Source organism: Bufo gargarizans, chromosome 4 (genome assembly GCF_014858855.1).
Source record: "Bufo gargarizans isolate SCDJY-AF-19 chromosome 4, ASM1485885v1, whole genome shotgun sequence".
Lineage (NCBI taxonomy): Eukaryota > Metazoa > Chordata > Amphibia > Anura > Bufonidae > Bufo > Bufo gargarizans.
Window position 1 is genome coordinate 70,709,884 of NC_058083.1, and position 23,774 is coordinate 70,733,657.

A 23,774-nucleotide genomic window follows, 5' to 3' on the forward strand; every position below is an offset into this window, starting at 1 on the left:
TCCCTTGGTCAGCTGCCAACTACAGTACACTGGGACTAACCCAAAAGGTAGCGGTCTAGTTGCTCCCCTGTGGCGAAGGCCAGATCTCTGTACAGGGGTTAAAGGGGGACAGGAACAATTCAAGACTAGAATGGGAGAGTCTCGTACACATTTTTATAATTTATTTCCTTAATTTACACAGCACTGTACAGGGTGTCATCACTCACCACTGGGGCTCACAATCTAAATGCAGCCCCCATATCATTATACTGGCTGTACGGTAAAGCTCTAATACAGAATATTACTTTATAATGGTGTTGTAGCTCCTGCGGATGAGGAATTCCTGTTGAAATTGTATCAAAAATGATTCTGCACTAGCTGATTGAGTCACTTCAGACGTCTTAATGCTGTGTAAGTTCAGTGTTCATATCTCGGAGGCAGTGCAGTTGTAATTTGTTTTTGGCAAAGGAAAAATCGTCTCAATGGGATATTCCAGTAGAAAAAAAAATGATGGTCTCAATACTACACTTTATACATTTTCGAATCAACTGAGTTAAAAAATTGAGCCTTTCACACATCATATATTTATTGAATATATACATATCTTATTTAATATGTACATCGCTAGCGGGACTTTTATTATACAAAATGCTAATGTGATAAGTGTTTTAAAATATTCAGAAGCAGTTTTACACCAGAATATGTGACTGTGAGCTCTAATTGCATGTTTTATTAATTTCTAGATACTGCTTTGTGTTTGCTTTGGGATACCTCACCTTGTGCCAAATAGCAAGAGTCTATATTTTTGATTATGGACAGTATTCTGCAGACTTTTCTGGGTAAGTAGAAGATTCATAAAATTCAGAGTTTTCCTTTTGACCTCAGCTTCATCGCCTGATAAATTTTTAAACTGACCTTGAAAAATAAAATGCAATTAATATACTATAACCTGTTATTGTTTTCACTTGTACAGTGAGGTTGATATAATGTTTAATGATGCTTGGAGGTATTGTAAAGCGCAGTGTTCAGCCTTACCTTGACTTTCCATTAGCGTTATCAGAGATACTACTTAGGTAAAGTACTTTAAAGAGACCAGCTGTGTATTGAGACTAAGTGGTGATGCTCTATGGGAATATTATATGCAAAGAGGTATTTCTCAGGGAAAGTGAACCGTCTCTCTAGCGCCACCTTTGGGAAGTGGCTCCCTATGAGTTAAAGTCTGACTTTTTTTTTTTACAAGCCATGGGGTATGACAAGGGAAAATAGCCAAGCCAAATATCCAGCTGCTTCAGTTCCTGTTTTCCCTTGCCATATCCCAAAGCTTGTTAAAAAGTCATCCTTCCAAAAGGTGGCACTATCGAGATTGTTCTCTTTCCCTGGGAGATCCCTCTTTTCATATTAGTTTCCCATGGAGGCGAGCATTGCCACTAAGTCTCCATACATAGCTAGTCTCTTTAATAAAAGCTAGTACCTCGCCTAAGCTACATCCAAGACATCACACTCCAGGCAGGACCCTACTTCGTATTTATAAGGAGCAAGCACCCTGAAACAGCTGTCTGTGGATGGATATTTGGATTGGCTATTTTCCCTTGTCATGTTCCAGGGTTTGTTAAAAAGTTGGCGTTTGACTCATAGGGAGACACTTCCAAAAGGTGATGTTAGTGAGATAGTTCTCTTTCCCTGACAATTCTATTCTATTATGATACTTTACTTACTGTAATTATTGCTAATAGCAGTGTCACGGATGTAGTAGGGGAGAACACCAAAAGACAACAAGAAGGAAGAGGAAAGACACTAGGCTTCACCGCTAGGGAAAGAAAAGGGTCACCACCTATAAAACCCTGCTCCCGGCCCTAACTTCTATCCATATGGGCACCTCTCGATGGTAGAGATGCCAATACACAGGAACCTGGAAAACCCTGGTAACCCTCGGATGCCCTAAAAGTAATGACAGGGCAGAGACAACGCGTTCCTTCCCTGGTGAAGGAACCAGCGTCTCGCTGATAATGGATGAACAGGACTTCAACAAGAACCACACTCTAGCTCTTCCAAAACCAAATGAAACTATCCAGAGCAAGGAGTGATGGGTAAAGTCAGACTAACTAAATAGGGAGAGGTAAAGGTCACATGATCCACACCTGAACAGGAGGTGTAGACATTCTAGCAACACACAAAGTGAAACCAAAAGAGGCTGTCAGATCACTCATGTGCAGTCAGTCTTTCAGACCTTCTAACACCTGTCACAGGTGTGACAAGCAGCTTTTTAAGACAACCCTATTTTAAACAAAACCCTGATCACCTTGGGGTTGGCTTCAGAATCCCCCAGTGATATCAGCCAATTTGTCCATATATGACCCTACAGTTCCCCTGCAGAAGCCAACCATGAAGGGCTATGAACAACTTCATAAAAAGACCTCCTATGGATTGAACTTTAGAAGTCCTGCTAGTTATTCTTGAAAGGTTGTGAGTGTAATGTACAATGAAGAGGACATCTATGTTTAGTTTCTTGTCAAGTGAATTCTGGAAAAGACTTACAAAGCCCAGAGTTGAAGTCAGGGGCGTCATTGGGTCAAAACATTCGGGGCTTGAGCCCTGGATTTTTTGTCCAGTTCCCCGAATGTTATGCTGGCCCCACCCCCCTTGTACTTGTTCCGCTACTTGCGGGATGCGCGGGCATAAGTTTAGTCACTTCGGTGTGCAATCCTGTTCTGCAGCGCATGATCCCGCGAGACCCGCCACTGTAGGTCACGGGTCTCGCGGGATCACACGCTGCAGGATGGGATTGCCTATCGAAGTGACTGAACTCATGCCCATGCAGCCAGCGGATCAAGTACAAGGGGGATGATCTGTGGGGTTGCCCAGACGGCTAGGCCCTTCACAGTAGGTATTAACCCCTTTTAGCAGTCCCCCATTCACTAAAGGGGGACTGATGAAAGGGATAATAACTACTGTGAAGGGCCTAGCCATCTGGGCAACCCCACAGATCATCCCCTCATCCCCCTTGTACTTGATCTGCTGGTGCATTGGCATGAGTTCAGGAAGCCACGAGCCTCCCGGCAATGGTGGCATGGCTTCCTGGGGTGGGGGCGTGATACAGTGGGCTTGTGCCACGGATGTTTTCAGACCCTAGCAACACCCCTGGTTGAAGTAAAATTCTGAACGCTACTAGAAAGGGTTTGTAGTGTAATACACCATTACTTATTAGTTTATATCAAATAGTTTTATTCTAAAAGCTCCCAAGCAGAATGTTACAGGCTCATGCTTTGTATAAAATCTGGGAAGAAGGTCTTCTGTATGAATTGTTACTCTTGGAAGAGGATGCTCTGCGTGTCTTGTATTTCTGGGCAGATGATCTACTGTATGATCTATGACTCTGGAAAGAGGATCTTTTGTATGATTAATGACTTTAGGACTATGATCATCTATATGACCATTGATGACTATGGGAAGAGGATCTTCTATGTGACCTTAGAATCTAGGAAAATAATCTGATGTATGACCAATGGCTCTCGAAAGAGAATCTCTTGTATGCTAAATGACTCTGGGAAGTGGATCTTCTATATGTCTTTCAAATCTGGGAAGAGGATCTCTTGTATGACCAAAGACATTTGGGAAGAGGGTCTCCTGTATGACTAAAGACTCCAGCAAGAGGATCTCCCATATGACCACAGACATCGGCAAACGGATCTGTATAACCAAAAACTCTGGAAAGAGGATCTTCTGTATAGCCTTCAAACCTGGGAAAAGGATCTGTTGTACGTGTATATCTCATCACTCTGGGGAGATAGTCTTCTTTCTGCATGGCTATGTGACTGGTGAAAGGCTCTTTTGTATAACCTGTGACTCCGAGGTGATGGTCTTCTGTATGACCTACAGTATAAGATTCTTGGGGGGAAAATATTTTATATGACCCTAGGGACTCTGTAAAAAAAGATCTTCTAGATCACTTGCAGGTTGGGGAAGAGGATCTTCTGTGTAACCATTAAATCTTTAGAGAAGATGTTCTATATGGTTTGTGGTGCTGGACAGAGGATCCTCTATATGACTTTTTTTGTTTTGGAAATAAGAAAATCACCTGTGTCCTTCGACTTGCTGCTCTGGGCCTTTTGAAGTAGGAAACTGGCATTTTAATTAACCTTTGAAAAATAGGATCTTGGCTATTGTCTACGACAGCTGTGATGTGAAGAGACACCAACTTTATCTAATCATACTGTAATGTAACTGGTTGTATTTTTTGAGCAATTTAATTTGGCTTTTACTATTTGTATCATTATTTGAATGATTGTAAAAATGTTTTATTTTCTTTATCTGCAGGCCAATGATGATTATTACACAGAAAATAACAAGCTTGGCTTTTGAAATCCGAGATGGTAAGATGAAATGACTTGAATGAATAGCTGGCTTACAGGGAACCTGTCACATAGAAAATTCAATCTGCTTTGAAGGAGCTGAGTGGATTTATAGATAATTTTGTGGAAAAAGATTCTGTAAAATTCAGTAAATTTTGTCATGTATTGGCTGAAATCTCTGTTCTTTTAATGATAAGGAGTCCAGTGTATAAGGAGTCCAGTGTATATGACTGTGCTGTCCACATTTTTTTTAATTAAAATGACTACAATAGTTCCGTGTTCCATATTTTTCAGGCATAGGGGCACATTTATTAAGACATTTAGATGCTGGTCTTAATAAAGCACCATAGCTGGTGAAGGACCTGCTGAAGTTATGAAGAGGCGCAGGCTTCTCCATAACTTCGGGGCCTCCAGAGCCAGTTGTAAATGTAAGACATCTTCCGAGCGGTCTTACATTTAGTCCTTTTTTTTATGCCTAAAACAGGCATAGAAAATGGTGAATGAGATTGGCCTGCCGGCCCTTCCCCGCCCGTGGCATGCCCACAATTTTAGATCTGGCGTGAGCAGGGCGATGTTGCAGACAGCTGCACAACTAACCGCTGCCCCGCCATCTGCGCCTGAACGATGCCTAATTGAGGCGTATTTCAGTATATTAAATTACTCCCATAGTCTATCTATCCATGTGCTTTCCACATCCATATGTCCCTTCTGCAAAAAGATAGAACATGTCTGATACTTGGCCGCAAAATGCGGACTACAGACCCAAGTCAATGAGTCCTCAAAAAATGCTGATGCAACGCGGACAGTATATGTATTTTACGATCCACAATTTGCGGACCCCAAGATACATATGGCCGTGTGAGGTCAATTGACAGTTATCTGTGAATGCACAGTGATACAGAGAAGGCTGTCAGTCAGTCACTGACCCTCCACTAGATTACTAATCCCAGATTGAGCAGAGGTTTAGACCAATGAAGACAAATTTTACTGAACTTTTTCCCATAAAACTATATATCAGTTTGCTCAGCTCCTCCTGCTCTATAAGATGCTGTCAGAATGAATTTCATGGTGAGAGGTTCCCTGTAAAGTATATTGATGGTTATATTATGTCCCTGTTATATGATTTTATTGCTTTCCATGGATGCAGAAAAATGTTCCTATTACCTAACAGAATGACTATGAATGCCTACTTCTAATTACCACTTTAGAGATTTTCCACCATTAAAGGCCTGAGGATTTTCTTACACACAGGCACATACTGATACCAGAAAAACAAAATAGTTGCGTTTAAAGGGGAAATCCACTTAAAATGTCAAATGGCCATTAGACACTGACATTAGCAGAGCCACGTTTTCTGATACATCCCTCATAACATGTTAGAGGATTATATAAACTGATTTCCATCTTTTTGATTTTTTCGTCAAAATGTGCTAGAATTCATGTGCAAGTTGCACCACAAAACTGGTGTACATGATTTACACTACATTTATTGTTTTAGACATTTTTTCGGTGTGGCCTACTGGAAAGAAACATGGCTTCAGAAAAATGGCACATGATTCTGGCATAAAGTAGACTAGACAGTGTAAAGGTGCACCAGATTTATCATCCAGCATCAGCCACTTTGATACATCTGTTGTAGTTTGTACTGTCTAAAAATGTGTAAATTTGCTCCACTGGGTCAAGAACTCCGTCTTAATAGGATTTTCCAGAAGTAGAATTTTGATGACCTGTCCTTATGATAGTTCATCCATATCTGATCGGAGAGGGTCCAACACCTGGCACCACTATTGATCAGCAGTTTAAAGAGACTGTTGCATTCTGGTGAGCAGTGTGGAGTCCTGGCTTCGTACTGGGCATGGTGGAAGTTGTAGTTTTCCAACAGCTGGAGGGCCACAGGTTGAGCATCCCTGGCCTAGGCCATACGCCCAAGAAATGTGATGACACTGACCTAGGAAGAGGCAGCGGCGCTCACCATACCACCGTGGCCTGATTTTGGCAGTGCTAGGGGTTAGACCCCCACCAATCAGATACTAATGACCTATGAGGTTGAGGATGCCATCAATATCCTTCTCTGGAAAAACTCCTTTAATAAGCTACTTGCAAACATAGTACATGTATGTGCATAAGTGCATTCCAGCTACCTCTAGACCTCCAGCTAGGTTCACCTCACCGCTGTATTGATATAGATGAGCCCTTGATCTTTTCATAAACATGTTTATCAAAGGTGATATTTCTAGCGAGACGTCACAGTCCCCAAGAGGTGATCTGAAAACAGCTCAGCATTAATTCATCAGATCAACAAAGGGGCCCCCAAACTACCTACAACTCACAGGAGTATCTCGGTAACAAGGCAAGTTGAGCATGAACTGTAGAACAGCCATGAAATTGAATGCACACAGATGCATGGCAACAATGAGCCCTGCGCCTCTTAACTACAGCACCGGTGGGTTCATAGACAATCCTCATAGAGTTTTGCAGCCTCTCTTGTGCATGATACTGGCTACATGATGAATATATTTTCTCTCATTCATAAAATCTACATCAAATGCAGAGGAGCTTTGTAACTACTTTGCATTATTTATCTCATATTTCACGTTACATAATGCTTTCTTCTCTATCCATGTCCAAAGCCACAATGCTGAATTCTGCTGGTTTTCTGTTACCAGAGAGCAGCGCATTGTGGGATGACAGTTAAAGGGGTTGTCGAGCGTCTATTAAAGGGAGTCTGTCACCTAATCTGAGCATTTCAGACCGCTCAGATCAGGTTATAGACTCTTTGACCCTCACCACAATGGTACCTTTCTTTTCTGTGTCCCTCGTGTAGATCATGAAAAAGACACTTTTTAAATGTATGCAAATGAGCTTCTGCAAGTGCCCAGGGGCGGCGTTACTGCCGCAAGTGCCCAGGCCCCTCGCGATCTGCCCAGAAAAACACACCTCTTTCAGCCCTCTGGCACGCCCTTCTTTCCTATTATTACCTCCTCCTCTGCCTCCAGCTGGCGGAAGTCACGAGTGGCACCAGAGGACGACAGGCTGGCAAGTCTCAGCGCAGTTGGCCCGCACCTGCGCACTGCTCTGCCCATTATGGGCAGAGGAACAGCTTTTCATATTACGCATGCGCCGGCCAACTAAAGACAGCTGCGCTGAAACTTGCCGTCCTCTGGTGCCGTTCGTGACTTCTGCCAGCTGGAGGCAGAGGAGGAGGTAATAATAGGAAAGAAGGGTGGGTCAGAGGGCTGAAAGAGGTGTGTTTTTCTGGGCACTTGCAGCAGTAACGCCGCCCCTGGGCACTTGCAGAAGCTCATTTGCATACGTTTAAAAAGTGTATTTTCATGATCTTGACAAGGAACACAGAAAAGAAAGGTACCATTGCAATGAGGGTCAAAGAGACTTTATAACCTGATCTGAGCGGTCTAAAACGCTCAGATTAGGTGACAGACTCCCTTTAAGTGATGGACTGTCCTCTAGATAGGTCATCGCTAGCTGATTGGTGGGGGTCCAACAGTGACAAGCTCAGTCCACCAAGGTAGAGGGAGCTGTCTAATTCTGGCACTATTGCTGACCAGCAGGGGTGTGAGGTGTCTGACCTCCGCTGTAGAGCTATCCCGAGGATAGGCTATCATTTAGTAAAAGGTGAACAACTCCTTTTATGATCTCCATACATACTAGATGAACCTTCACTGAACCTGCAGATTTGGGCAGGATCGGCTGAGCTTCTAATTTTACAGAGCAGGAGGAGCTGAGCAGACTGATATATGGTTATGTAGGGAAAGGTTCAGTATAAGGGTCAGTTCACACTACTGCTTGTTCTGCTCTGTTAGTGGAAGGAAAATAGAGGAAGTGCTGCATATGGCACATAACTGACCCGAACTAAGCCAAACTGATGCCATTGACTATAATGGGGTCCGTTCAGTTTCCTGTGGGAGTCTGCTTTATTAGCAGATAAGAAAGTCCTGCATGGAATCGACGGCAGCCCCATGTAGAGTCTCTGACACTGATGTGAACAAGTCCTAACTTGTATTTTATTCATTTAACCCTCTGCATATTCTGGGCTTAGGAGTCCAGTGGGCGGTCCTAAGCAGTGCTTAATAACCTTCCCTGTATGACTGCACGTACAGAGATAGCTGTCACTCAGCACCACCCACCGGACTCCCCCCTGGAAGAAGCTGAGGTTTAAATGACCCATAAACTAGATATCAGCTCCTCCTGCTCTATATAACATGCCACCTGCAGACTACACTGCATTTCAGCTTGATGCCCTTTAAATGGAGACTTTGTGCAGTGATGTAGTCTCTGATTCTGTATCATTGCTCGTTTTGCCATTCAGGACACTAATAAAGTTGAGTGACATTTCTCCATGGTATCTTTTATATCTGTAATAGGGGCTCTAATCTTACCCAGCACTGATAACAACAGATATCACTACAACATTATAAATACAATAGAACATCCTTTATTCCGGATAGAAGGGGATGACTCCAGGATTTATATTCTATTTAAGTCATTTATTTTTTATTGTAACTGGATATGATTATTATTATTATGCTCCTTTTTATTAGTTTTGTTTCTATGGTGTTATTTCCCTGCAGTGGGATACAGTGAGATACACACGCTTACATAGACTCATGTGTTGGAAGTCCTAGATTTTTATGATGGAAATAAACAGCTTTCTGCGGCGTTTCATTGAATGCTCTCAGAATTTCTAAACTCTGTTCTTTATTCAGCTCTTGCAAATGTAATTATACATGTAAATGTGTCGCTATTTCCCTGTCATTTAGAATGCTTTCTACGTAATTACACACTGCCATGATTAATGGGCAACTGCTCCACAGTATATTGCAGATTCTAACATGAGATAAGCAACCTGTGGATCACCAGCTGCAGAGGCGGGCAGAGGATGCTGGGAGGTGTAGTCCTACAGTGCTTAAAGGGGTTTTCCAGGCTCCCGATATTGTTGACCTATCCTCAGTATAAACGATTGATATCTGACCAGTGAGGGTCTGACACTCCCTACTCCCACTGATCAGATTCCCTGCAGCCTCCAGCGCTGGAACTAGCACCTTGAACTGAACAAGAAACACAGCTCCGTTCAAAGTGTAGTGGCCGTGCTGGGTTACTGCAGCTCAGTTCCCATTCACTTCAGTAGGAGCTTGGCTGCAGTAACCCAGCACAGCCACTACACTTTGAACGGAGCTGTGCTTATTGCTCCATTCAGAATGCTAGTTCCAGCGCTGGAGGCTGCAGGGAGTATCAGATTGGTGGGTGTATGGAGTGTCAGACCCTCAACAATCTGATATTAACCACCCCAGGACCGCCTAACGCACGGATGCGTCCTGGAGGCGGTCAATTCATTCCTCCTGGACGCATCCGTGCGTCATTTCGCGAGAGGCGAGATTTCCTGTGAACGTGCGCACACAGGCGCGCGCGTTCACAGGAACGGAAGGTAAGAGACTAGATCTACAGCCTGCCAACGGCGATCGTTCGCTGGCAGGCTGTAGATGCGATTTTTTTTAACCCCTAACAGGTATATTAGACGCTGTTTTGATAACAGCGTCTAATATACCTGGTCCTCTGGTGGTCCCTTTTGCTTGGATCGACCACCAGAGGACACAGGTAGCTGTGTAAAGTAGCACCAAACACCACTACACTACACTACACCCCCCCTGTCACTTATTAACCCCTTATGAACCCCTGATCACCCCATATAGACTCCCTGATCACCTCCCTGTCATTGATCACCCCTCTGTCATTGATCACCCCCCTGTAAGGCTCCATTCAGATGTCCGTATGTGTTTTACGGATCCACGCATCCATGGATCGGATCCGCAAAACACATACGGACGTCTGAATGGAGCCTTACAGGGGGGTGATCAATGACAGGGGGGTGATCACCCCATATACACTCCCTGATCACCCCCTGTCATTGATCACCCCCCTGTAAGGCTCCATTCAGGCGCCCGCATGTGTTTTACGGATCCACGCATCCATGGATCCGCAAACACATACGGACGTCTGAATGGAGCCTTACAGGGGGGTGATCAATGACAGGGGGGTGATCACCCCATATACACTCCCTGATCACCCCCCTGTCATTGATCACCCTCCTGTAAGGCTCCATTCAGACGCCCGCATGTGTTTTACGGATCCACACATCCATGGATCGGATCCGCAAAACACATACGGACGTCTGAATGGAGCCTTACAGGGGGGTGATCAATGACAAGGTGGTGATCACCCCATATAGACTCCCTGATCACCCCCCTGTCATTGATCACCCCCCTGTAAGGCTCCATTCAGACATTTTTTTTGCACAAGTTAGTGGAAATTGATTTTTTTTTTCTTACAAAGTCTCATATTCCACTAACTTGTGTCAAAAAATAAAATCTCACATGAACTCACCATACCCCTCACGGAATCCAAATGCGTAATTTTTTTTAGACATTTATATTCCAGACTTCTTCTCACGCTTTAGGGCCCCTAAAATGCCAGGGCAGTATAATAACCCAACTTGTGACCCCATTTCGGAAAGAAGACACCCCAAGGTATTCCGTGAGGGGCATATTGAGTCCATGAAAGATTGAAATTTTTGTCCAAAGTTAGCGGAAAGGGAGACTGTGTGAGAAAAAACTAAAAAAAATCAATTTCCGCTAACTTGTGGCAAAAAAATAAATTTTCGATGAACTCGCCATGCCCCTCATTGAATACCTTGGGGTGTCTTCTTTCCAAAATGGGGTCACGTGGGGTATTTATACTGCCCTGGCATTTTAGGGGCCCGAAAGCGTGAGAAGAAGTCTGGGATCCAAATGTCTAAAAATGCCCTCCTAAAAGGAATTTGGGCCCTTTTGCGCATCTAGGCTGCAAAAAAGTGTCACACATGACATGTCGCCGTACTCAGGAGAAGTTGGGGAATGTGTTTTGGGGTGTTTTTTACATATACCCATTGGTCAAATGCCAACTTTGTATAAAAAAATGGGAAAAGTTGTCTTTTGCCGAGATATTTCTCTCACCCAGCATGGGTATATGTAAAATGACACCCCAAAACATATTCCCCAACTTCTCCTGAGTACGGCGATACCACATGTGTGACACTTTTTTGCAGCCTAGGTGGGCAAATGGGCCCACATTCCAAAGAGCACCTTTCGGATTTCACCGGCCATTTTTTACAGATTTTGATTTCAAACTACTTCTCATGCATTTGGGCCCCTAAAATGCCAGGGCAGTATAACTACCCCACAAGTGACCCCATTTTGGAAAGAAGACACCCCAAGGTATTTCATGATGGGCATAGTGAGTTCATGGAAGTTTTTATTTTTTGTCCCAAGTTAGTGGAATATGAGACTTTGTAAGAAAAAAAAAAAAAAGAATTATCATTTTCCGCTAACTTGTGACAAAAAATAAAAAGTTCTATGAACTCACTATGCCCATCAGCGAATACCAGGCTTAGGGTGTCTACTTTCCGAAATGGGGTCATTTGTGGGGTCTTTCTACTGTCTGGGCATTGTAGAACCTCAGGAAACATGACAGGTGCTCAGAAAGTCAGAGCTGCTTCAAAAAGTGGAAATTCAAATCTTTGTACCATAGTTTGTAAACGCTATAACTTTTACCCAAACCATTTTTTTTTACCCAAACATTTTTTTTTTATCAAAGACATGTAGAACAATAAATTTTGAAAAAAAATTATATATAGATGTCGTTTTTTTTGAAAAATTTTACAACTGAAAGTGAAAAATGTTATTTTTTTGCAAAAAGTTTGTTAAATTTCGATTAATAACAAAAAAAGTAAAAATGTCAGCAGCAATTAAATACCACCAAATGAAAGCTCTATTAGTGAGAAAAAAAGGAGGTAAAATTCATTTGGGTGGTAAGTTGCATGACCGAGCAATAAACGGTAAAAGTAGTGTAGTGCAGAAGTGTAAAAAGTGGTCTGGTCATTAAGGGTGTTTAAGCTATGGGGGCTGAAGTGGTTAAAGGAGTTATCCAAACTATAAAACATGTCCCCCTAATGCCCAGGACTATCATATAGATTATACTTACCCTACTCCCCGGCTCCCGCGTTGATCCTGATCCCCTCACGGCCGCCTTCGCATCTCTCCGTCATGTGGATCAAAACATCCGGCGAGGGGGGGAGCAGTCAATAGAAGGCAGTGCGAGGGGATCCTCCCTAGCATCGTGGGTGACGCTAGGGGGGGCTTGTTCTGGTCGCAGCCTGCTATTGGCTGCTCCCCACGTCACTGGTTGTTTTGAGGCAGCGGCGGCTATGCGGAGATCAGGAGTGACACGGGTGTTAGGGACCTGGGTGAGTATAATCAATATAAGGGGGCCCGGGCATTGGGGGGTATGTTTTATAGTTTGGATAACCCCTCTGTAACGGATCACCTGGCACCCCGACCGGGTACCTCCGTCGATAGATGCTCCTAGTGCCATCCGAGGACTTAAGGCACTCCACTTGACACCGTACGCACAGCAGACCCCACGAACCGCTGAAGCTTGGTTGAGGTCTCACCATCTCCTACCCACCCTGGACCTACGACAAGGCTCCAGGCTCCAGTGGGTGAACCTCTCCTAAAACCAGAGAGCAGGAACAGCTCTTACAAGAGCTAGTAGTTATGCCAGTGGAGTATAGCAAATCTTCAGCGTATAGAAATCCCCCAGTGTCGATCAGTTACCCAAACACCAGCCTCAACATGGTAAAGGGTAAAAACAGGAACTCTTTATTTGAACACACAAGCATTGATTTATACACATCTTTCAACAAGGTTACCACCCACAGGGTTTTGTAAAAACAGCCAATAACCACGTAAAATACACTCAGACACTCCCACACAAAATCCTCCCCTCTGCCTGTGATACAATTACCTCACACTGGGTTGATGTAATCATCACAGTCATGGTAACATTTAATACACAATGTCTTCTGTCCTGGAGACAACCAAGACGTAATTCAATTATCTCTCAGGACAAAGGGATCATCGACATCGCCAATACACACAGAGAGACAATGGAACAGACCTCACTACTCAACGTATACAATGTCCCACCCTTTACAATACACATAGACATTTAACATCCCAAAATGGCACGAATTAGACCAGGGGTTCAAGTTAGTACAAGTCCTTTGTGAACAAAGGAGGCCTGGCTGATGAGAGGGCCCGTAGTATAGGTCATCCATTTCAGGGGCCTGTAATACCCCTTTAACACTGTTCTATAGGGTTTATGGGTATAGGGACTGGTTGCGGAGGGTGTGGGGGAAGCGTGGCATGTCCAGTGATCAGCCCTCTTATATTTTTTATTTTCCATTCCATTAAGGAATCTTTTGTAAAGAAGAAACATTGACCCCAAGTCAGAGAAGACTGGCCGTTAGGTAAGATGATATTATACTTATTATCATTTATAATACTGTACTGTGCTCTTAATGAATTATTATGCTGTCAATGAAAAATACAAGAGCCTTAATAGATATTTATGGTAAAGCTATAGAATATGCAAGAAACAGGTATATAGGATGCAGAGGTAGCACTTCCACTTAAGGCCTAGTGCCTGAAGGAGCCTAGAAGCTCCCTTGACACATAAGAAGACACTTATATTATAAATGGTAGGTGCAGGCCGTGTTACTGATTTTGAATTGTGGTCAAGGAGCTTCAAGCTACATGTCTTCCAACAAATGTCTGTGAAGGCCCCACCACTGCGATTCCCATCTATCAGGAAAGTCGAGGTTCTTCGGCCCTATTTTCCCTGCTGTGGTCAGAGCCACAATGAGGGATACATACAGGACCCTTTTTTGTACAATTAGTGCCAATCCACGTCTTGGAATATCCACCAGACATTTTTTACTTTTCCTATGTTATAAACGTCCATTGATAGAAGACCTCTTTAAGAGCTGGTCTCTTTTGAAAACAGAGAGTAAAGTATCTTCAGTCCATTGTCAGAGATGTAAAATATCAGAGTATAATTTCCATCTTACCTCCCACAATGCATTTTTTCTCTGAATTTATCTATAGACCTGGGGAGAGAAAAGAAAACATGTAACCAGTAGAAGTAAAGTATATACAAAGTTACTGAAAGTTTTATGGAAATATTACCTGTGGAATATTGTATATTAATGTCCACATCATGAATAGATTATCACAGTAATGGGAAAATACACATACAATGACTGGTATACAATGACTGTAATGGTATGCTACTGCACTGGTCCAATGCTTGATTGGCTGATACAGTTGGTTAGAGCCAAGACAGTGAAGTGTGCAGAAGCAGGGAACAGTCCTTTAGAGAAACAAAGATGTAGAGAAATCTTTAAACCAGTGTTTGAGGAGAAAGAGCAAAACTTATTGTGGAGCATATCAGTGTTGAGAGGAGGTGCGTGTAAAACAGATTGTGGAGACAAACTGTCTGAAAGACTTATTGACTTTGCAACTAACTTGTCCAGGAGATAAAAGGCTTCGGAAGTCTGGACATACTTTAGAAGCAGACTGGGGATCTGCTAACGTCCACATCCCCCAGAGGACATTGTGGCTCTGTTTTGTGCGTACAAAATTGAAGTGAGAGAAAAAGTTCAGAAGGATGCAAGAGAGATAATGCCCCCCTATTTCTGGAAGTGTGGGATAGCAAAGTGCAGTGTGAGGAAGACTGCTTCAGAGAAATACTTTGGCCTGTTAACTACCTTTGCAGCTAGGATAACAGTGAGATCTGTGAAAAATCTGCCTGTCCATGAAAAGTCTGAACTGTGACATCTGTATTGAAACCTAATCTGCCAGTAAAGAACTTACCTTGTAATTGCCTCACACCTCAAAAATCAACACCACCAAGGGCAACCTGAACTACCTCCAGGCAGAACCCCAAAACCAGGGAGTGCCACAAAGGGAAGAAAAGGTGCAACCTTTCCAGCACTGCATGGCCCAGGGGAGCGTCAGAGTGAGTAAGTACTACCACTCCTGTCCTCCACTCCCCTGGGCGCACTACATATACAGACGTGGACAAAATTGTTGGTACCCTTTGGTCAATGAAAGAAAAAGTCACAATGGTCACAGAAATAACTTTAATCTGACAAAAGTAATAATAAATTAAAATTCTATAAATGTTAACCAATGAAAGTCAGACATTGTTTTTCAACCATGCTTCAACAGAATTATGTAAAAAAATAAACTCATGAAACAGGCATGGACAAAAATGATGGTACCCCTAACTTAATATTTTGTTGCGCAACCTTTTGAGGCAATCACTGCAATCAAACGCTTCCTGTAACTGTCAATGAGACATCTGCACCTCTCAGCAGGTATTTTGGCCCACTCCTCATGAGCAAACTGCTCCAGTTGTGTCCGGTTTGAAGGGTGCCTTTTCCAGACTGCATGTTTCAGCTCCTTCCAAAGATGCTCAATAGGATTGAGGTCAGGGCTCATAGAAGGCCACTTTAGAATAGTCCAATTTTTTCCTCTTAGCCATTCTTGGGTGTTTTTAGCGGTGTGTTTTGGGTCATTGTCCTGTTGCAAGACCCATGACCTGCGACTGAGACCAAGCTTTCTGACACTGGCTAGTACATTTCTCTCTAGAATTCCTTGATAGTCTTGAGATTTCATTGTACCCTGCACAGATTCAAGACACCCTGTGCCAGACGCAGCAAAGCAGCCCCAGAACATAACAGAGCCTCCTCCATGTTTCACAGTAGGGACAGTGTTCTTTTCTTGATATGCTTCATTTTTTCGTCTGTGAACATACAGCTGATGTGCCTTGGCAAAAACTTCGATTTTTGTCTCATCTGTCCACAGGACATTCTCCCAGAAGCTTTGTGGCTTGTCAACATGTAGTTTGGCATATTCCAGTCTTGCTTTTTTATGATTCGTTTTCAACAATGGTGTCCTCCTTGGTCGTCTCCCATGTAGTCCACTTTGGCTCAAACAACGACGGATGGTGCGATCTGACACTGATGTTCCTTGAGCATGAAGTTCACCTTGAATCTCTTTAGAAGTCTTTCTAGGCTCTTTTGTTACCATTCGGATTATCCGTCTCTTAGATTTGTCATCAATTTTCCTCCTGCGGCCACGTCCAGGGAGGTTGGCTACAGTCCCATGGATCTTAAACTTATGAATAATATGTGCAACTGTACTCACAGGAACATCTAGTTGCTTGGAGATGGTCTTATAGCCTTTACCTTTAACATGCTTGTCTATAATTTTCTTTCTGATCTCTTGAGACAGCTCTTTCCTTTGCTTCCTCTGGTCCATGTCGAGTGTGGTACACACCATATCACCAAACAACACAGTGATTACCTGGAGCCATATATATAGGCCCAATGGCTGATTACAAGGTTGTAGACACCTGTGATGCTAATTAGTGGACACACCTTGAATTAACATGTCCCTTTGGTCACATTATGTTCTGTGTTTTCTAGGGGTACCATCATTTTTGTCCATGCCTGTTTCATGAGTTTATTTTTTTACATAATTCTGTTGAAGCATGGTTGAAAAACAATGTCTGACTTTCATTGGTTAACATTTATAGAATTTTAATTTATTATTACTTTTGTCAGATTAAAGTTATTTCTGTGACCATTGTGACTTTTTCTTTCATTGACCAAAGGGTACCAACAATTTTGTCCACGTCTGTATAGCAATTGCAGCACAGATATGTGCATCCCCTGATGAGACCATTAAGCTGGTCAGACACACTAGATGTATGCCGTTCGAACCCAACATTTTCGCTGGGTTCAGCTGACAATCTAATGTGTTTTGCATCCTTCTTGTCTCTCCTCTGACATTTGCCTGGATTTCAACTACCCGATCCTTTTGTTTTTAGGGAGACGTCTTAAAGGGACACTGACAGGCCCAATTAGCATATTGAGTTATATATATCACAGTACAGGTCATATAAAGTGTATTAGAATCATGTAAGTAGCCCCCCTGCCCACCTTATAAATACGGAAATATAAAGTTTTATAACCTGCTTGTCCGGTCTCCAATCTGCCCAAGGGGCAGCGTTTCATCTGAAAACGCGCCCAGCCAGCCGCTTCCAACTGCCGTTCTGAAGCCCCGCCCAGCTTATCAATTTTCACTTCGCTGGGCGGCGGCTACAACTCTCCAGGTCACCATCCTGCGCATGGGCAATCGAATCCTCCTGGCATCGTTCGTGTGTAATCTTCTGCGCCTGCGCCCCACCGCGGTTAGATCGCGCCTGCGTACACACCCTGCCTGCGTCCCCGAGCTTCTGCCTCATGCGCATGCGCCTGAAGCGCTCCTGCTATGAACAGTGTCTGGCACATGCGCATGAGGCAGAGGCTCGGGGACGCAGGCAGGGTGTGTACGCAGGCGCGATCTAACCACGGCGGGGCGCAGGCGCAGAAGATTACACACGAACGATGCCAGGAGGATTCGATTGCCCATGCGCAGGATCGAGACCTGGAGAGTTGTAGCCGCCGCCCAGCCACGTGAATATTGATTAGCTGGGCGGGGCTTCAGAACGACAGTTGGGAGCGGCTGGCTGGGCGCATTTTCTGATAAAACGCCGCCCCTTGGGCAGATTGGAGACCGGACAAGCAGGTTATAAAACTTTATATTTCCGTATTTATAAGGTGTGCAGGGGGGATACTTACATGATTCTAATACACTTTATATGACCTGTACTGTGATATATATAACTCAATATGCTAATTGGGCCTGTCAGTGTCCCTTTAATCTATCCATTTGGCCAAGCCGACTATGCATATGTATGGGTGATTTGCGAGAGATAGCTGTCAAAAAATCAATAAAAAAGATACAAAACATCCTGCATAATATGATAATTGAATATGCAGATTACATGGCAACATTTTTAAAAGAAAATTCACGGAAAATAATGTCACCCATACAATACAGGCAAACATAATATATGGACTAAGCCCTCATTTTGATATGATAAAATCCGAAAAGACTCTCAGTATTGTCTGATCAAAACACATCTGTGCCCGCCTACTCGTGCCAAGGCAGTCTCAGTCAGGCAGGTCCTACTCTAAACCTACCTATGCCGTTGGGCATCTATATTCAGGAGAGCAGACCCTACACATATAGTGTGCTGCTCCTAGTCACCTCTGTGTGCATCAAGCAACCAATGAGAGGAGCAGTACACACAGCTATATATACCACCTAATCAAGGTCGCCTGTGGGATAGGAAGGGAAAAAGTGCACAAGAAGGCTACTTCCAAGATAAAATAGGAACACATTCACACTTGAAGGTGCCACTCCTTCAAGAACATAAACATATTTAAAAAATCACTGAAAAAGATACAAATAAATCCTGCACGATATGGTAACTGAATATGCAGATGTACATGGCTACATTTGTGAGAGAAAAGTCACAAAAAATAATACACCATAATAATAACACAATAGATGCAAACATTATATATGGACTAAGCCCTCACCTTGGCACTGGTAGACGGGCACAGATGTGTTTTGATCAAAATATATTGGCTGAGAGTCTAGGCTTTTATAATATCAGAATGAGGGCTTAGCACATATATAATGTTTGCATCTATTGTATGAGTGCATTATTTTCCATACATTTTCTTTTACCCTAAGTTCACACTTGCGCGTTTTACAGCGCGTTCCTACGCGCTGTAAAACGCGCAACACATGAAAATCAATGCTTCCCTATGGGGCTGGTTCACATTTTCACGTTTTACAGCGCGTTTGAACGCGCTGTAAAACGCCCGACGCTCAAACAAGTACAGGAGCTTTTTTTGGCGCGTTTGACGCGCGTTTGGGCCATAGACTCTTTGGACAACACTGCTGTCAATCACCCAAACGCGCGTCAAACGCGTGTTTACTATTACAAAAAACGCGCATAAATACGCGCGACAACATCGCGCGTAAAAACGCGCGTTTGCGAAACGCTTAGGTGTGAAACCAGGGTTAGAGAGAGAGCTGTCAGCCAAAACAAGCATTTGGCCAATAGTTATCTCATTTGTATGGCCAAGGACCAGGGGCGGACACTGGCAGCAGAGGGCCCCTGTGCAAAGAATGTGCCTGGGCCCCCCAACCACACATATAGAAATAAACATAGGCCATAGGTAAAGATTAATACAATGAGGTGTGGCAGCAGAAGGGACCCCAATATGTCATCTTCCCCTAATCCTACATGGAGAGGAAGGGGTGATCAGTCACATCAAAGATAGGGAAAACCCTTCAGATACTGTGGTGCGTATTAATCAGGGCTGTGGAGTCGGAGTCGAGGAGTCGGAGTCGGAGTCAATTTTGGGTACCTGGAGTCGGAGTCGGCAAAAAATGAACCGACTCCGACTCTGACTCCTACTAAATTTAAATTGGAATAAAAAAATAAAAAAGCAAGTTTAAATGTCCGAATTCATAAACAGTTATAATTAATGACTTCTCTACTGTAAGAATAAAGGCCAATGCATGCAGTGCCTCACGTAACCGCAAAACAAACGCGTTCAGTGATGTGAAGAAGCATGCTTTTCATATGCTTCACTATATGGCACGCAATGCACAATTAGGAGTGGCAATACATATACTTTCCATTGTGTTGTGTTCTGATGTTACAGGGAACACAATGCCCATGGTTTACCTAGCCTCTCACTGATAAGGGATTAAGTAAATATGTGTTTTGCAGGACTAGAGACACTTGTATAAGTGAAGGGAATGGAGGGTCAATAGTTCAAGACTGAAGCTGTAAACCATGGATGTCAAACTCATGGCCCTCCAGATGTTGCAAAACTGCAACTCCCATCATTCCCTGATAGCTGTAGTATGCCCAGGCATGATGGGAGTTGTAGTTTTGCAACAGCTGGAGGGCCACGAGTTTGACATCCCTGCTGTAAACCATTGGAAAAACTGCTGTCATTCAGCTAAGGCTATAAAACGTGTAAACTCAGAATGTTATCTTAAACTTTAAACATGACTATGGGATTCTTCTAGGGAAATCATGTTTTAAAATAAATGTCCCTTCTTGGATCCTCCCACTGCCCTGTCTTCAGCAGAAGATCAGCACACAAAGGAGAAGGCAGCAGCTTCTGCCCAACTACCTCTCTGTGCTAGAAGAGCTTAGAAGAACTTCTTTCTTTCCTTCAAGGAATGTATAAAATACATTCGCATATTAAATACAGAGGAGTCGGAGTCGGGGAGTCGGAGTCGGAAGTACAAAAAACTGAGGAGTCGGAGTATTTATCTACCGACTCCACAGCCCTGGTATTAATGTCCTCTTAATGCTCCTACATAGTAATTTTTGCCCCTTTGTGCCAGCACACAGTAGTAATATCCACACTGTGCCCCCCTCACAGTAGCTATGTCCAGCTTATGTGCCCCCCTCACAGTAGCTATGTCCAGCTTATGTGCCCCCCTCACAGTAGCTATGTCCAGCTTATGTGCCCCCCTCACAGTAGCTATGTCCAGCTTATGTGCCCCCCTCACAGTAGCTATGTCCAGATATGTGCCCCTCTCACAGTAGCTATGTCCAGATATGTGCCCCCCTCACAGTAGCTATGTCCAGATATGTGCCCCCCCTCACAGTAGCTATGTCCAGATATGTGCCCCCCTCACAGTAGCTATGTCCAGCTTATGTGCCCCCCTCACAGTAGCTATGTCCAGCTTATGTGCCCCCTCACAGTAGCTATGTCCAGCTTATGTGCCCCCCTCACAGTAGCTATGTCCAGCTTATGTGCCCCCCTCACAGTAGCTATGTCCACTTATGTGCCCCCTCACAGTAGCTATGTCCCGCTTATGTGCCCCCTCACAGTAGCTATGTCCAGCTTATGTGCCCCCCTCACAGTAGCTATGTCCAGCTTATGTGCCCCCCTCACAGTAGCTATGTCCAGCTTATGTGCCCCCCTCACAGTAGCTATGTCCAGCTTATGTGCCCCCCTCACAGTAGCTATGTCCAGATATGTGCCCCCCTCACAGTAGCTATGTCCAGATATGTGCCCCCCCTCACAGTAGCTATGTCCAGCTTATGTGCCCCCCTCACAGTAGCTATGTCCAGCTTATGTGCCCCCCTCACAGTAGCTATGTCCAGATATGTGCCCCCCTCACAGTAGCTATGTCCAGATATGTGCCCCCCCCTCACAGTAGCTATGTCCAGCTTATGTGCCCCCCTCACAGTAGCTATGTCCAGATATGTGCCCCCCTCACAGTAGCTATGCCCAGATATGTGCCGCCCTCACAGTAGCTATGTCCAGCTTATGTGCCCCCCTCACAGTAGCTATGTCCAGATATGTGCCCCTCACAGTAGCTATGTCCAGCTTATGTGCCCCCCTCACAGTAGCTATGTCCAGCTTATGTGCCCCTCACATTAGCTATGTCCAGCTTATGTGCCCCCCCCCACAGTAGCTATGTCTAGCTTATGTGCCCCCCTCACAGTAGCTATGTCCAGCTTATGTGCCCCCCCACAGTAGCTATGTCCAGCTTATGTGCCCCCCTCACAGTAGCTATGTCCAGCTTATGTGCCCCTCACAGTAGCTATGTCCAGCTTATGTGCCCCCCTCACAGTAGCTATGTCCAGATATGTGCCCCCCTCACAGTAGCTATGTCCAGATATGTGTCCTTCACAGTAGCTATGTCCAGCTTATGTGCCCCCCTCGCAGTAGCTATGTCCAGCTTATGTGCCCCCCTCACAGTAGCTATGTCCAGATATGTGCCCCCCTCACAGTAGCTATGTCCAGCTTATGTGCCCCCCTCACAGTAGCTATGTCCAGCTTATGTGCCCCCCTCACAGTAGCTATGTCCAGCTTGTGTGCCCCCCTCACAGTAGCTATGTCCAGCTTATGTGCCCCCCTCACAGTAGCTATGTCCAGCTTATGTGCCCCCCTCACAGTAGCTATGTCCAGATATGTGCCCCTCTCACAGTAGCTATGTCCAGATATGTGCCCCCCCTCACAGTAGCTATGTCCAGATATGTGCCCCCCCTCACAGTAGCTATGTCCAGCTTATGTGCCCCCCTCACAGTAGCTATGTCCAGCTTATGTGCCCCCCTCACAGTAGCTATGTCCAGCTTATGTGCCCCCCTCACAGTAGCTATGTCCAGCTTATGTGCCCCCCTCACAGTAGCTATGTCCAGCTTATGTGCCCCCCTCACAGTAGCTATGTCCAGATATGTGCCCCCCTCACAGTAGCTATGTCCAGATATGTGCCCCCCCCCCTCACAGTAGCTATGTCCAGCTTATGTGCCCCCCTCACAGTAGCTATGTCCAGATATGTGGCCCCCTCACAGTAGCTATGCCCAGATATGTGCCGCCCTCACAGTAGCTATGTCCAGATATGTGCCCCCCTCACAGTAGCTATGTCCAGCTTATGTGCCCCCCTCACAGTAGCTATGTCCAGATTTGTGCCCCTCACAGTAGCTATGTCCAGCTTATGTGTCCCCCTCACAGTAGCTATGTCCAGCTTATGTGCCCCTCACAGTAGCTATGTCCAGCTTATGTGCCCCCCCCCCCACAGTAGCTATGTCCAGCTTATGTGCCCCCCTCACAGTAGCTATGTCCAGCTTATGTGCCCCCCCACAGTAGCTATGTCCAGCTTATGTGCCCCCCTCACAGTAGCTATGTCCAGCTTATGTGCCCCTCACAGTAGCTATGTCCAGCTTATGTGCCCCCCTCACAGTAGCTATGTCCAGATATGTGCCCCCCTCACAGTAGCTATGTCCAGATATGTGTCCCTCACAGTAGCTATGTCCAGCTTATGTGCCCCCCTCGCAGTAGCTATGTCCAGCTTATGTGCCCCCCTCACAGTAGCTATGTCCAGATATGTGCCCCCCTCACAGTAGCTATGTCCAGCTTATGTGCCCCCCTCACAGTAGCTATGTCCAGCTTATGTGCCCCCCTCACAGTAGCTATGTCCAGCTTGTGTGCCCCCCTCACAGTAGCTATGTCCAGCTTATGTGCCCCCCTCACAGTAGCTATGTCCAGCTTATGTGCCCCCCTCACAGTAGCTATGTCCAGATATGTGCCCCTCACACAGACCCCTTGAAATGAACGGGTCAGGATTCAGTCTGGATGATATGCATTTACACTGGCGCTGGATGCGCTGAAGTTATGGAGAGGCCGGCGCCTCTTCATAACATCAGCAGTACCACTTCCAGTTTAGGGGTTATTAAGACCGGTGTCTAAAAGCCGGTCTTAACAAATGACCCCCTCCATGTCTGGGCAACACTTTTAACCCATTTACAGGACACGGCCCATATGTATTTTATGATCTGCAAATTACGGATGACGCCCGTGTGCCATCTGCATTTTTTTTGCAGACCTATTAACTAGCCTGCATGTTGCGGACCAGTATAGGACACATTTTCTATCCTTTGCGGAACAGACATACGGATGTGGAAAGCAAATGGCTTCCATGTGCTTTCTGCATCTGTATGTCCGTTCTGCACAAGATGGAAAATGTTACGTGTCCTATATTGCTCTACAAAATGCGGACTGCAGACCCATTTAAGTTAATAGGTTTGCAAAAATATACAGATCGCATATGG

The 23,774-nt window shown here is 44.6% G+C and overlaps 1 protein-coding gene across 1 annotated transcript in view; it reads left to right on the forward strand.

The window, feature by feature from the left end:
* Positions 1–23,774, forward strand: part of MBOAT2 (membrane bound O-acyltransferase domain containing 2) — a 235,240-nt gene that overhangs the window by 144,027 nt on the left and 67,439 nt on the right. The window contains exons 4-6 of the mRNA XM_044290289.1: positions 723–818; positions 4,294–4,349; positions 13,635–13,689. Coding sequence (XP_044146224.1) covers positions 723–818; positions 4,294–4,349; positions 13,635–13,689 — 207 coding nt within the window. The remainder of the gene's footprint in view (positions 1–722; positions 819–4,293; positions 4,350–13,634; positions 13,690–23,774) is intronic.